Below are 14,900 nucleotides of genomic sequence, written 5' to 3'. Positions count from 1 at the left end.
CCGTCGACCTAGAGAGTTCTTAGAATCAACTTCTGTACTCCTCCCCGGCGAGGGGAGTAGCACTAAAATTGACTTTGCTGGGTCGAATTTGGGGTAGTGCAGATGCAAATCGACGGTATTGGCCTCCGGGAGCTATCCCAGAGTGCTCCATTGGGACCACTCTGGACAGCACTTTGAACTCTGATGCACTAGCCAGGTACACAGGAAAAGCCCCGGGAACTTTTGAATTTCATTTCCTGTTTGGTCAGCGTGGCGAACTCAACAGCACAGGTGACCATGCAGTCCCCCTATCATCTCCGTCCCTGAGGTTATCGCAGATTAGAAGGTGAAAAAAACGCACTCACGATGAAATTTTTTCCCAACTCATGCAGTCCTCCCACACTGATAGGGCACAGCTTAATTCAGTGACAGAGGCCAGGAAAGAATTAAGTGAGCACGAAGAACAGAGGCAGGACGTGATGCTGAGGCTAATGGGGAAGCAAATGGACATGATAAAGTGTCTGTTGGAACTGCAGGAAAGCCAACAAGAGCACAGACCCCCGCTGCATCCACTGTATAACCGCCTACCCTCTGCCCCATGTTCCATAGTCTCCTCACCCAGACGCCCAAGAATGTGTGGGAGGAGGCTCCGGGCACCCAGCCACTCCACTCCAGAGGATGGCCCAAGCAACAGAAGACTGTCATTCAAAGAGTTTGATTTTTAGTGTGGCTACAATAAGCAATGTGACCTTGTCCTTCCCTCCTCCCCCACCCAACCCAGGCTACCTTGTCCGTTATCTCATTTTTTTTTATTATTAATAAAGAAAGAATGCATGGTTTCAAAACAATAGTTACTTTATTTCGAAGGGGGGATGGTGGTTGGCTTAAAGGGAATTAAAATCAACAAAGGGGGTGGGTTTGCATCAAGGAGAAACACACACAACTGTCACACCGAAGCCTGGCCAGTCATGAAACTGGTTTTCAAAGCCTCTCTGATGCAACAGCAGTGGTGACAGTGAGCTGAGCAGGCTCCATGCTTGCCGTGGTATGGTGTCTGCACAGGTAATCCAGGAAAAAAGGTGCAAAACGATTGTCTGCCATTGCTTTCGTGGAGGGAGGGGCGACTGATGACATGTACCCAAAACCACCCGCGACAATGTTTTTGCCCCATCAGGCATTGGGAGCTTCACCCAGAATTCCAATGGGCAACGGAGACTGCGGGAACTGTGGGATAGCTACCCACAGTGCACCGCTCCGTAAGTTGATGCTAGCCACAGTTGTGAGGATGCACTCCGCCGACTTAATGCACTTAGTGTGGTCATACTCAATTGACTGTATAAAATAGATTTCTAAAAATCGACCTAATTTCGTAGTGTAGACATACCCTTAGATGCTAGTCCATGCTCTGGTGTTATCGCACCTCCAAGTACTGAAGTCTTCTCTCCAGTTTGTCTCCTTCTCCCTTATATCTCAAATGTTGCTACTAACAACACGTTGTTCTGCTCTGTCCATTTCTTTAATACACAACCCAGCTCTTGGCTATTTGCATTGATCTTTCCTCCTTTTCCTCATAAAATTGAAACATTTCCTGACTTTTAAAACTCTGTCTGCCACATCCACCATTCTTACTTTATGGCCTTCTGCATCCCTGTGCTCCACCTAAACTTATCTCCTAACCATTCCCCTTTATCTATGTCCTCTCATTCACAATGCTTCTGAAACCCACCTGTTCTGCAAAGCATTTCAGCTATAAAGATTTACTATTCTGTATTGCATTAATTTATGCCTTTGGATTGCAAGCTGTGACCGGGGTTCTAGTGGGGAGCCAGCTGTGGTCACTCAATTAGGGTGAACTGCAAAGAATGTGGCAGATAATCCCCATAAAGCTGGTGGATATTCCAATACATCGATTTACCAAGCCGGCATAAAACAGCTTCTTTATTACCTCACTGGTTACTCAGGAGTCCAAACAACACAGTTCTCTTAAAATGATCCAGCCTCAGGCCTCCATCCAGGTACCCACATCAAATATGATGAAAATTTCTGTAAATCTTATTTCATCATATAAAAGAAAAGGTTCTACCAATCCCAAAGGATCGGACACATTGCCCTCCCACGTTAATGAATGTTTCAGATCTTACCCAAATGCACACTACAGCCAATTCTTATTAACTAAACTAAAATTTATTTAAAAAAAAAAAAAGAAAAAGTATGGTTAAAATATCAATATACATACAGACATGAGTTCAATTCACTGAGGTGCAGATTCATAGCATAATTTCCTCTCCTCAGCTTTCTATACATTACATAGATGGCGAGCTTCATAGTTGCAAAGAGTTCTCTTAGAATTCAGTTCATGGGTCATAGTCCAATGTCCGCAAAAAGAACAGGAGTACTTGTGGCACCGTAGAGACTAACAAATTTATTTGAGCATAAGCTTTCATGGGATACAGTCCACTTCATCGGATGCATATAATGGAACACACAGAATATATTTATACATACAGAGAACATGAAAAGGTGGGAGTAGCCATACCAACTGTAAGAAGCCAATCAATTGAGATGAACTATCATCAGCAGGAGAGAGGAAAAAAATCTTTGAAATGATAATCAAGATGACCCATAGAAGGTGTGAGGATATTTTAACATGGGGAAATAGATTCAATTAGTGTAATGACCCAACCATTCCCAGTCTCTGTTCAAACCTAAGTTAATTGTATCTAATTTGCATATTAATTCAAGTTCAGCAGTCTCTCTTTGGAGTCTGTTTTTGAAGTTTTTTTTTTGCCAAATTGCCACCTTCAAGTCTGTGACTGAGTGGTTAGAGAGGTTGAAGTGTTCTCCCACTGGTTTTTGAATGTTATGATTCCTGATGTCAGATTTGTGTCCATTTATTCTTTTGCGTAGAAACTGTCCGGTTTGGCCAATGTATGTGGCAGAGGGCATTGCTGGCACATGATGGCCTATATCACGTTGGTAGATGTGCAGGTGAACGAGTCCCTGATGGTATGGCTGATGTGATTAGGTCCTATGATGGTGTCACTTGAATAGATATGTGGACAGAGTTGGCATCAGGCCTTGTTGCAAGGATAGGTTCCTGGGTTAGTGTTTATGTTGTATGGTGTGCGGTTGCTAGTGAGTATTTGCTTCAGGTTGGGGGGCTGTCTGTAAGTGAGGACTGGTCTGTCTCCCAAGATCTGTGAGAGTGAGGGATCATCTTTCAGGATAGGTTGTAGATCTTTGATGATGCGCTGGAGAGGTTTTAGCTGGGGGCTGAAGATGATGGCTAGTGGCGTTCTGTTATTTTCTTTGTTGGGCCTGTTCTGAAGTAGGTGACCTCTGGGTACTCTTCTAGCTCTGTCAATCTGTTTTTTCACTTCAGCAGATGGGGTATTGTAGTTTTAAGTGCTTGATAGAGATCTTGTTGCCTCTGTCTGAGGGATTGGAGCAAATGCGGTTGTATCTTAGAGCGTGGCTGTAGACAATGGATCGTGTGGTGTGTCCTGGATGTAAGCTGGAGGCATGTAGGTAAGTATAGCGGTGTCAGTAGGTTTCCGGTATAGGGTGGTGTTTATGTGACCATCACTTACTAGCACAGTAGTGTCTAGGAAATGGACCGCTTGTGTGGCTTGGTCTAGGCTGAGGTTGATGGTGGGATGGAAATTGTTAAAATCATGGTGGAATTCCTCGAGGGCTTCTTTTCCATGGGTCCAGATCATGAAGATGTCATCAATGTAGCGCAAGTAGAGTAGGGGCGTTAGGGGACGAGAGCTAAGGAAGCGTTGTTCTAAGTCAGCCATAAAAATGTTGGCATACTGTGGGGCCATGCGGGTACCCATAGCAGTGCCGCTGATTTGAAGGTCCCAAAACTGGACACAGTACTCCAGATGAGGCCTCACCAATGTCGAATAAAGGGGAATGATCAAGTTCCTCAATCTGCTGGCAATGCCCCTACTTATACAGCCCAAAATGCCGTTAGCCTTCTTGGCAACAAGAGCACACTGTTGACTCATATCCAGCTTCTTGTCCACTGTGACCCCTAGGTTCTTTTCTGCAGAATTGCTACCTAGCCATTCAGTCCCTAGTCTGTAGCAGTGCATGGGATTCTTCCGTCCTAAGTGCAGGACTCTGCACTTGTCCTTGTTGAACCTCATCAGGTTTTTTTTGGCCCAATCCTCTAATGTCCCCTTTTGCTGAGGCAAGATTAAGTATACGCAGACCATTTCTAACAAATGCTTGTGTAACCCGAACTTAAAAATCTCCAAGACAGTAACCTGTTGCAGTGCTTAGCTCTCCTTATAGTTAGAAACCTTTTCCTTACATTGCAAATAAATCTCACTTCCTGCAAATTAAGCCAACTACTTCTTGTCCTACCTCATTCTAACTACCTTTACATATCTGAAGACTGTCATAATGTCCCCCTCCGCCTTCTCTAAACATGCCTCATTCTTTTTATCTTTCCTTATAGACCATGCTTTCTAAACCTCTTATTTTTGTTGCTCCCCTTTGGGCTTTCTCCAATCTGACCACATCTTTATTAACGTGCAGCCCCCAAACCTGGACAGACGAGTTCAGCGGAGGCCTTGGCAGTGCCAACTTGAGGGGGATAAACTACCCCGCAATAACACGCCGGTTAACGCTGCTCTCCCACCCCACAGGGACATTGGCCTTTCTTGCAACGTCACCGCATGGTTCACGCGGCGCGCTCTGACCCCCGACTGACTCTGCTGCAACTCCCTGCTACCCGTGCCGCGCCGCTCCCCGTTCAGCTCACTGACCCCAGCACGGGGCTCCATCTGCCTCGGCCCTTGGGAGCTCGGACCCGGTCAGGCCCCGCCCCGCCTCCCAGCCCGGCCGGGAGCTGCTTGTGGGAAGGGTGCAGCCGGGGCGGGTTCACACCCACCGGCGTGTCAGGGACTTGGTCTGACACAGGCACATATCGCCCGGGCCCCAAGGCCTGACTCGGGCCGCCGGGCCTGTCGCCCTCCCGCCGCCTGGGAGCCGGGCCGAGCCCCGCAGAGCCTGAGGCGGGCGGGTCGGGCGGGCATTCATATGTTGTTCTAACAGTTGACATGCATCTCGGTAGGAAGTCAACAGATTTTTTTTGTACTTGGGTTTCAGTTTTCAGTCTGTATGTCCCCACTCAAGATCATCTGTAGGGGTATTTTATGCCATTATATTATTTATTTGTATTGCTGTAGCACCGAGGAGCCCCAGTTATGGACCAGGAGCCCGTAGTACTAGGTGCTGTACAAACACAGAACAAAAAGATGGACCATTCCATAGAGATGTTAAGGAACCATATGAAGAACTGGAAAGAAGGTTTCCTATACAGGATATCTGTTTCCTCAATAAACGGTTTATGAAAACTTCCTTATTTCATGTTAAATTGGATTTAAATTATGACCTAAAGATTGATAGTTAAACACGACATCACAAAATGTATCAAATAAAATTAAAAAAGAAAACACCCTGTTAATAATTTGTCCAGCATCACTCAGGGCAGCGGCTAATTTTCTCCAGAAATGTGTAATTATGGCAGGATTTACTGCTAAATACGTACATAAATAGCAGGCATGAAAAGAGGAACATCCCTTAAGTGCTGATGGTGGGGAAAGGGACATGCGGAGAGAATTACATTTGCAGCACAAGCAAATGTGAAATGTTGTAACTCTCACCAGTATGAAATTACTGTAAAGTCTGTACAAAACCTAGAATAAGCATGTTTTCAATAATTATGGGTCAGCATCAGGAATTAACTGCTGATATGGGGAAAAATTAGAATAAAGCCTAGCTGTAAGAAATAATACACCTTTTAGGTATAATTTTTAGAGAGTAGCAAGCAGGCTGTAAGTATTTCTGCTTGTTATAATATGAATACTTGTTTGTAGTTTAGATATTTTCTCTTGAACTTCTCATATGCTGGCAGCCTATGTATGCAAAATAATTCCCCCTGAGTGGAACTGTGTTGCATCTTTACAAGATCACTGGGCCAGCATCAACCAACCACCTCTTAATTTGATTTATCTGTTACAGCAGAATCGTACTGAAAATGGGAGGGTCATTGCAAATAATAGAATTTTGCAAATGGAGTAAGCAAATATAATAAGGAATAATACATCACAAATCTTTATTTGTTTTGACATTTGTATTTTAGCACATTATGAAATGTTCTCAGTAACTGAAAGTTCTAAATATAAAGTAACAAGAAACCTTACTCCAGTGGTCCCCAACCGTTTTCGTCTGGCAGGCACCAGATGACGAGACACCGCCCGGCGGACGAGCATCCGCCGAAATGCTGCCGACAAGCATCATCATCCAGAGGCGTTGCTGCAGAAATGCCGTCGATTTTCAGTGGCGACGCCTCTGGATGACACTGCTTGTTGGCGGCATTTCAGTGGATGCTCGTCCACCAGGCAGTACGCGGATGCCCTGGCGCCCGCAGGCACCGCGTTGGGGACCACTGCCTTACTCCAAGACGCTGGTTTTAAACCTTTGTTGCAAAGAAGGGAGGGTCATATCTTTTTCTGAGTATCCAGATTATAAAGTGTGTGTGTTAGTAAAATAAAGTTTAGCAAAGTTCTACTAAAGTGATTTGGTGAATTCATACTAGAAATTTACAGCTCTTTTGCTTATCTTAAATAATAAATGAGGTGTTATACCTTCAGTAGTGGTTTACATACTAAACAAAACTGGCCTGGGTTGGAAGTGACAGAAAATTTACTATCTGATGATGGTGTGAAATGAATTAGTGGTCACCATCCAGTGCATAGTGGACAGGTGTTGGCATCACAAAAATATTGACAATTACTCTGGGGTTTCTCCTGCCCCCTGCGGCTCCCGGCCACCAGTGTTATTGCTCAGAACATGACAAGTGATTAGAGACAGGAACTTAAGGCAACAGGAATAAGTGCACTAGCTGCCTGCCAGAGGCTCGAGTAGGCATTCGCTGTCCATTGCGGGCAGGGGGACCCCACAGTTCCCAGCCGCTGTGGGTAGGGGGACCTCACAGCTCCCAGCCGCCATTGGCAGGGGGACCCCTTAGCTCTGAGCCCCCACGGGTGGTGGGAGTCCTAGGGGGTCCCCATTTTGTCACGGATATTTTTAGTAAAAGTCAGGGATAGGTCACGGGCTTCAGTTAATTTTTCTTTATTGCCTGTGACCTGTTCCTGACTTTTACTAAAAATATCGGTGACAAAATCTTAGCTTTAATATTGAGGAGCTGACCAGGCTGGTTTCTAGGCACTACTGCAACATACATTTTAAATAATATTTAAAAAGCTTTGCTTTTGCAGACTTACTTTTTCAGCCACCTGCCCATCACCTAGTGCTTCCCCCGCCCCCTCCTGTTTTCTCTACATAATCCATTCAGACTTCTAAAACAGACTGTTGTAGAACACACAACTTAGATTATATGTAAGGCTCCGTTTGAACAGAGAGCTACATTCACAGATTCAACAGATGCCTGGGAATGTTAGAGTGAACCTTCACACACACACACACACCCTGTTCTGTTTCCTTCCTTTTTCTTCCCACACTCCCATAATCCATCACTGCACCATTGTATGACAGATTAGAGTTGTGCCTTTGCGCAGTTTCTGCTTTTTAAGATTAGATCTAATACGTTTGTCTGCAATGATTAATCCAGTTCAACAGAGCTTCACTTTAGGGTTTTAATATGTACTGTAAAAAACATTGAGACAATGTATGACAGTTGCTGTGTGAGAGCAGTGTATACAGTATAACAGAGCATAAGATTCTGAAATTGGCAGACTGCTTCTGTGGTAGAGCCTCCCATATCCAATCGTGTTGTTGTCACACAGGTGAACGTAAGTTAATTTATGGTTTTCATAAGTACAGTCTCAAACTACTTCTTCAAGGTGAGCACTAAAGGGCAAATGATAATGGAGAAGTGTCACTATGGTAGGTGTTGGAAATATTAATATTTGAAATTATTAGTATGGGAAACTAACAAACACTAATTTAACAATACATTTTTCTATTCAAAGGCCAAATGATACTTATACAATTGCTCTAAATAATAAGCAATTTACTACATACAAACAGTAACAAAACATTTATAAGCATTTGATCAAGATACTTACAAAAGGGCTACACTTAGCAGAGCTGATGCATGGGGGCGGGGGGAAGAGCCATGCAGGGGCATGTGCCCCTCCCCATTTGTTGCTTGGCTTGTACTGAACATGCCCGCATGGACTGAGCATGCACAGTAACACTGCTGAAGTGGCTGCCCTCACTCTGCCACCTCGCTATTGGCAGGCGTGGGTCATCTCTGGTGCTTAAACCTATATTGGTCGGCTCCAGCATGGTTAGGCAGGTATTAGCAATGAACCCTTTCAGAATTTACTTTTTTATACTCTTCAGCAGAAAAGTGATGTCATTGCCAATTACTGACTTCAGCTAAAAACCAATCTGAGACAGTTCACCCTTATTTCCAGTCTTAACCCAGATAAGCTTTACAAGGCCATTCCTCCCTATCTCCTCCCCTCCTTCTTGTGGACCAACAGTGTTTCCATTGCACCTGGGTTCACATAAGCTTTAACACTGGTATGTGGTTGGGAAGGCCATGTTGTCTCATTTTAAGACAGATACTTTTTGTCTTATTTAAAACCATCTGCAGTCACCCCTATTGGTTAGAGGCGTTCTTTTTAGCAACTTTCCCTTATCTCATTAGTTATTCTTTGAATCGGATATCCTCCCTATTTTATTCCTTCTGGCCTTATTATTTTCAAGGCCTTCCTTCTACTTGTTAATCAGGGCCTTTCTTTAAAACATGTATATATTTCCTTAACTAAACTTAAGATAACTATAATACTTTAATTTCATGCTTATCCTACAGTAGGTATAAGCTATTTGACAGTAAACTAGTGGGTCGTATTAGCGCTAAGTCTTTTTTTTTTTTTTTTCCTCTTCAAGGTATCTCTAGAAGGAAAGAATGCAACCATTATCTATGACCCCAGACTCCAGACGCCAGACTCCCTTCAGGAAGTTATAGTTGACATGGGATTTGATGCTACCCTGGCTGATTCAGACCCACAACCTGTTTTACTTGACACTACTTTTCTAACCATTCCTACTCAGTCACATGTAACATGTGAACAGATCTGTAACGTCCTACTAAAGAACAAAGGTATCTTGGATGTTAAAATTTCCTCTGACCAAAAAACTGCAGTTGTGACATTCATTTCTTCCATTATAAATGGCAACCAGATTATTCAAATGGTGCCAGGCATAGATTTAAATACTGCCGCATCAGAGAAGACATCAGGGACTGGTGAAGATTCCATTTGGTCCCAAGCATCTGATGTTGTGCTAAGGATGAAGGTAGAGGGGATGACCTGCCATTCTTGCACCAGCACCATAGAAGGAAAGATTGGCAAACTGCAAGGGGTACAGCGGATTAAAGGTAATGCCTTGTTTTAATTTTACATGTAGATTAATTGATTACACTGTCCTTTTTTCATATCTGTTGATGCAATCTGTCATGAAGCTAGGTGGTTCAGTAGGATGATTCACCTGTGTATCAGTGGATACCCAGTTCCATGTTTTAGAGCAGTGGTTCTGAGCCGGTCCGCTGCTTGTTCAGGGAAAGCCCCTGGCGGGACGGGCCGGTTTGTTTACCAGCCGCGTCCGCAGGTTCGGCCGATCATGGCTCCCACTGGTCGCGGTTCGCTGCTCCAGGCCAATGGGGGCTGTGGGAAGGGCGGCCAGCACATCCCTCGGCCCGCACCGCTTCCCGCAGTCCCCATTGGCCTGGTGCGGCAAACCGCGGCCAGTGGGAGCTGCGATCGGCTGAACCTGCAGACACGGCAGGTAAACAAACTGGCCCGGTCTGCTAGGGGCTTTCCCTGAACAAGCGGCAGACCAGCTTTGAGAACCACTGTTTTAGAGCACAAGTTAAAATGAGTTTCTAACCGATTCTAGTTTCTAACAGGAGCATTCTAGTCTCTTTCACTTCCCCAGTAACCGAACACTTGCCTACTTTACAAAATCGGTTTACAGTTTGGTACAGTGCATCATCTATGCTCAGGAGACTGCCAGGCCTAAAGACAACAGGATGCAAATTAGTATTGAAGTTCGCTGACAGTGTCATAAAGAAAATAACCCAGTGTCTGACCAGGCTATTGGTCTCACATGAATGCCTTACGTTTTGATTGGGACAGGATAATAGTGTTCCTCTTCCTTTCAGAGCTCTAATTATATTTAACTTTTTTTTTCCATCTAACCTTAAATAACTAATAATGGTGTATGTAAGGTAGTGTCGTAAATAGAGATGGCAGAAACACCTAATTAATTGTTTATAACATAAAGAAAATGACTTGGGGGTCTATGATAGAAGAGTTAGTTATTTCTTACATTAATGCTAAACAAACATACTGCTGGGCAAGGCATGAACTTTCTAGGAAAAGGTCAAAAAATGAGGCAACAGGAGATTAAGACTTGTTGCAGTGTTAGGCACCAAAGGTAAAAAAACGAGATCACTTTGGGTACAGTTTTCAAAAGTACCCAAGTCCCTTTTTCAGTGATTTAAGCACTTAAGAGCCTAAATCCATCACATTGACTTTCAGTGAGACTTAGTGATTAAATCACTTTTTGAAAATTTTACCCCATTGACAAGATGCGCTGCTCATAGGACTCTCTATGGTCAGTGATATTTAAATGGAATGTTATGAGGAGGGGATGGGGAGCAAAGACACTAATACATTTTTCTGTTTAATTTTTAGTCTCCCTGGACAATCAGGAAGCTGTTATTGTGTATCAGCCTCATCTAATTACAGCAGAGGAAATCAAAAACCAAATTGAAGCTGCAGGTTTCACAGCATTTATCAAAAAACAGCCCAAACCCATCAAGCTGGGTGTTATTGATGTGGAGCGTTTAAAGAACACCCAAACCAAATGTTCAGAGGGAACGCTTCAAAAAAGTCCAAAGCATATTAATGACTTAAAGGCCATTGTTTTCAGAGTCGATGGCATGCACTGCAATTCATGTGTCTTAAATATTCAGAGCAGCATATCAGCACTCCCATCTGTAGCAAGCATAGTAGTTTCTTTAGAGAAGAAAACAGCTACTGTAAAGTACGACCCAGACTTCATCAGCATAGATACACTGAGAAGAGCCATAGAGGCAGTATCACCAGAGACGTTTAAAGTCAGTCTTCCTGATGAATATGAATATGAAAATGTAGAGCTTTTCAATGTACAGATCTCTCCAGTGAAATCTTCTCAGACCTTCTCAGGTGCTTTAAACAACACCAACCAGTCCGTTACTCAAGTTACTGTGATAAATATTGAGGGAATGACTTGTAATTCTTGTGTGCAATCTATTGAGGGAGTCATTTCCCGAAAGCCAGGTGTAAAATCAATATGTGTGTCTCTTGTGAATCATAATGGGACTATAAAATATGACCCTCTCCTAACTTGTCCAGAAGACTTAAGATCTGCAATAGAGGACATGGGATTTGATGCTTCCTTATCAGGTAATGCCAAACTGCATTTTTTTGTACTGAGTTTGTATGACTAATTCACTTCCCTTTAGCATATCATATTGCCTAGAATTAAATGTACAGAAGTATGGGGTACAGACTCAACTTGCTGAATGAGGTATTAGCTGTATAATTACTTTTCATGCTAATGGGATTGTACATGTGGAGACCCACCCCTATAGTGTTGAGACTCATTTCCTTAGTCCTGTGGATTAATTGAAAATGATTAACTCAAGATGCCTAAGAAAATTTTCCCCTCATTTCATGTTAAGTATTTTGTTGCTGTCTATCTTTAATGAGATGAATATTGGGGGAGAGTCCTTCCCACTTCACTAACAAAAATGTTGACAAATTGTAGAGAAATTCAGAGAAAACAAAAATGACTCTGTGGCGGAAGGGTTAGAAGAGCTCTGTATGAATCACTTGGCAAAACAATGGCTAGCGAGACATAGGCATAACTGTCTACTAGTATTGGAATGGTGTAAACATCCAGGAGAAAAAGGAATTCATTAAATAGCATCTCGTTACTGTGGTGATTGGCACCCCTTTATATGTGAAATGGGAAGAGATGTTTAACTAGGAGTAATGAGATTAAAATTATGGGAGAGAATTTAGGCTGACTATCAATAAAAAGAGATGCTGCTCAAGGGAAGGGGGTGGAAGCCCCATAGCCTGAATCACTAGGGCTAGATAAAACACTGACAAACATACCATAGGTAACAATTATTCTTCAGAGGTAGGGAGATGAGACTAGATGGCCATCTCTAGTTCCAGTGATTCTTTCAACCAGCTCCTGTGTGTTACTCAAGAGTAAGTCAAGAATATTCTCCAGAAGGAACTGCTACAGGAAGCAATTGCTCATGGTATTGAGAGAGCCTATTTACACTGCAAAGACTTTCGCGCATGCTTAACTTTACCCATTGTGTGAGGTCAGTGGAACTCTTCACGGTATGTAAAGTTTTAAACTCATGCATAAGTTTTTGCAAGACTGTGGCTTTAAATGTTTGTCCTGTTTATATTTGGAGTAGTTGTACTCACTGTAGCCATCCATATTTCTGACTTGTGGTGCTCTCTGCCTAAAAAATCTTTTGATATTCTAGGGAATCTTTTCTGTACAGGACTGCTCCCCAATCCCTATGACCTAATCCATCATTTCTATACAGTGTGCAGGAATTAAATTATCCATTGATTCTTGGGAGGAAGGAAATCCTGAATACTAATTCCATCCCTGCCACTTATTTGCTGTGACTTTGGCCACTCCTCTTAACTTCATCTCGTTCACCATTTGTAAAAATGGGGTTAATAATACTAACTCCATCTTCATTAATGTTATACAGCACGTGGAACAAATAAAGTGCTAAATATTATCCTACCATATCTAGGCAATTCCCGCTATATCAAATGCCAGTTTTGTCTTTTAAAGATAAAGTGAGAGAGAGTTGCTATAAATGTTATGCTAAATTGGCGAGGAGTGTGGTTCTGTTACATATCAACAGTCACTATATGACTGTGTCAATAACACATTTACCTGATCAGATTGCAATATGTTAAGTCTGTAGCATCTCTGATCTGGAGTAATGCATAATGCTACTGTTTTAGTTAATGGAGGTCATGTCATGTACCTCTGTAAAATTAGAAGTGGCTATTAATTTTTGTAATGTCTGTTGAAGATTTATTATTATTCGTATTATGGTGATGCCTAGAAACAGCAATCAGTCTTCAGGTCCCAAGTACCAATGCCACATTCTGGGGTGCAGTCCAGACCTGTGAGGGGTTGTCACCCGCTGCCCTGTAATCTTGGGTGCTTCACAATGCTTTGCTCCTGTAGCTCCCAACCTGGGCCTCTTACAAACAGTCTATAAGCATGGAGGTCACATCCTGAGGGTCTGTGTGCTAGACAGCCCTGGTTTAGCAGCTCTAACCCCAGCAATCTGTCTACAGCCCCACTCTGGGTCCCACCAGTCTTGGTTACTACTTGCAGGTTAACCCCAACACACTCTCTGTCCCAGATTTTCCCAAAACCCTGTACTCTGCAATGTCCAGCCCTCTCCTGGACAGTTCAGAGAAATAATATGGTTGGTTTGTTCCTCTAAAGACACAAAATCAAATCACAGCTTATTAACTTAAGTGTGGTAAATACAGCCTTCCCTTTAAATGCAGCATAGAGGTGGCTTCTAATAATAATAATAAAACAAATTGATTAACAATAGTACATAGGCTAAGTGATGCTAAGTAAAAGGAATAAAGTTAGAAATGATTACAAGCAAATAAAAGTGAAAACACTCATCTAAAAGTCTAAAACTTAATCTAACAAATTACAGGCTTTGTTCAAGATAGTTTATCTCACCAGTTATTTTTCTTCCCAGCCATGGCTGACTTTCCCTCAGGCAGGACGTTTCATAAAAGTACAAGTTCCCTTATCTTTATAGATGAAAGATCTTTGCCTAAGAAGGTTTCTCACCTATATTCAGTTCCAGAGACTTCAACCCCCTCTTGGTTGAAGGACCCATCTTTCTCAGCTTGCTAGAGCTCTCTTCCCTTTTCACTGTCTAGTGATGGATGCCAAAGATGGCTTCTGTTCTTGAGAGTTCAATGACCTTGCTTCATGAGGTAGGAAGCCCTTGTATATTCAGCTTGCTATGTTCATCAAGAAGCTGACCTCATGCTGTTCTTCCCTTCCTGTGGGATTCCTATCCCCCATATGTAAATGGGGTTTCCATTGTTTTGATTCTATCATATTTAATTTACATAGGAGATAGGTAAATAACTGCCCCGACTCCTGTCTGGGTGAGAACTGTTCCTTCCCTTGTTCGGCCATACACTTTAAAACATAATATCAATGAGCATTCATATTCCTTCTATAATGTTTGTCTCGCCTGCTGGAAGTGGCTCATGACTGAGAGTGCCTACTTCAGGGCAGACTGTCAAAAACAAGGCAGATACCCCAACTGATGGTGTGTTCTATAATTAGATTTCACCAGGCCAGTAACAAATGTTAACTCTTGGATCACGGCAACAGTTTTACCATGGAGTAACAAACAGTCCTGTTAGACTCTCCAGTCTATTTTGCTGCTCAGATAAACTGGACTTAGTGATAAACGGTCACTTACGCCAAAAGTCACACAATATTCAAGTTGCTTCCAGACCCAAGAGTCCAGTCACTTAACCCAGATCAATTGGTACCTTAGATCTTACACCAAAGAAAATGCCAGTAGCCAATCCTGTAATAAATTATGTACAGGTTTATTGACTAGAAAAAGAAACTAGTTTAACTACAGGTTAAAGAAAGCAAAGATATGCATACAAATGAGTTACCATTTAAATCCAAAGAGTGACGGAGTTGTAGTACTGAGCTCTGGTCAAGTGTAGTCTCTTGGTCTATCCAAGGCCGTGATCAAGTGTCTTGATGTTTTTGGT

At 42.8% G+C, this 14,900-nt stretch overlaps 1 protein-coding gene across 3 annotated transcripts in view; it reads left to right on the top strand.

The window, feature by feature from the left end:
• The window catches only part of ATP7A (ATPase copper transporting alpha), a 63,271-nt gene that overhangs the window by 25,857 nt on the left and 22,514 nt on the right, over positions 1-14,900 (top strand). For all 3 annotated transcript variants that reach the window (XM_034781085.1, XM_034781084.1, XM_034781086.1), the window contains exons 3-4: positions 8,917-9,406; positions 10,725-11,477. In XM_034781085.1, the coding sequence (XP_034636976.1) occupies positions 8,917-9,406; positions 10,725-11,477 (1,243 nt within the window). The remainder of the gene's footprint in view (positions 1-8,916; positions 9,407-10,724; positions 11,478-14,900) is intronic.

This window comes from Trachemys scripta, chromosome 9 (assembly GCF_013100865.1).
Source record: "Trachemys scripta elegans isolate TJP31775 chromosome 9, CAS_Tse_1.0, whole genome shotgun sequence".
Lineage (NCBI taxonomy): Eukaryota > Metazoa > Chordata > Testudines > Emydidae > Trachemys > Trachemys scripta.
This window is presented reverse-complemented; position numbering and strand designations above follow the sequence as displayed.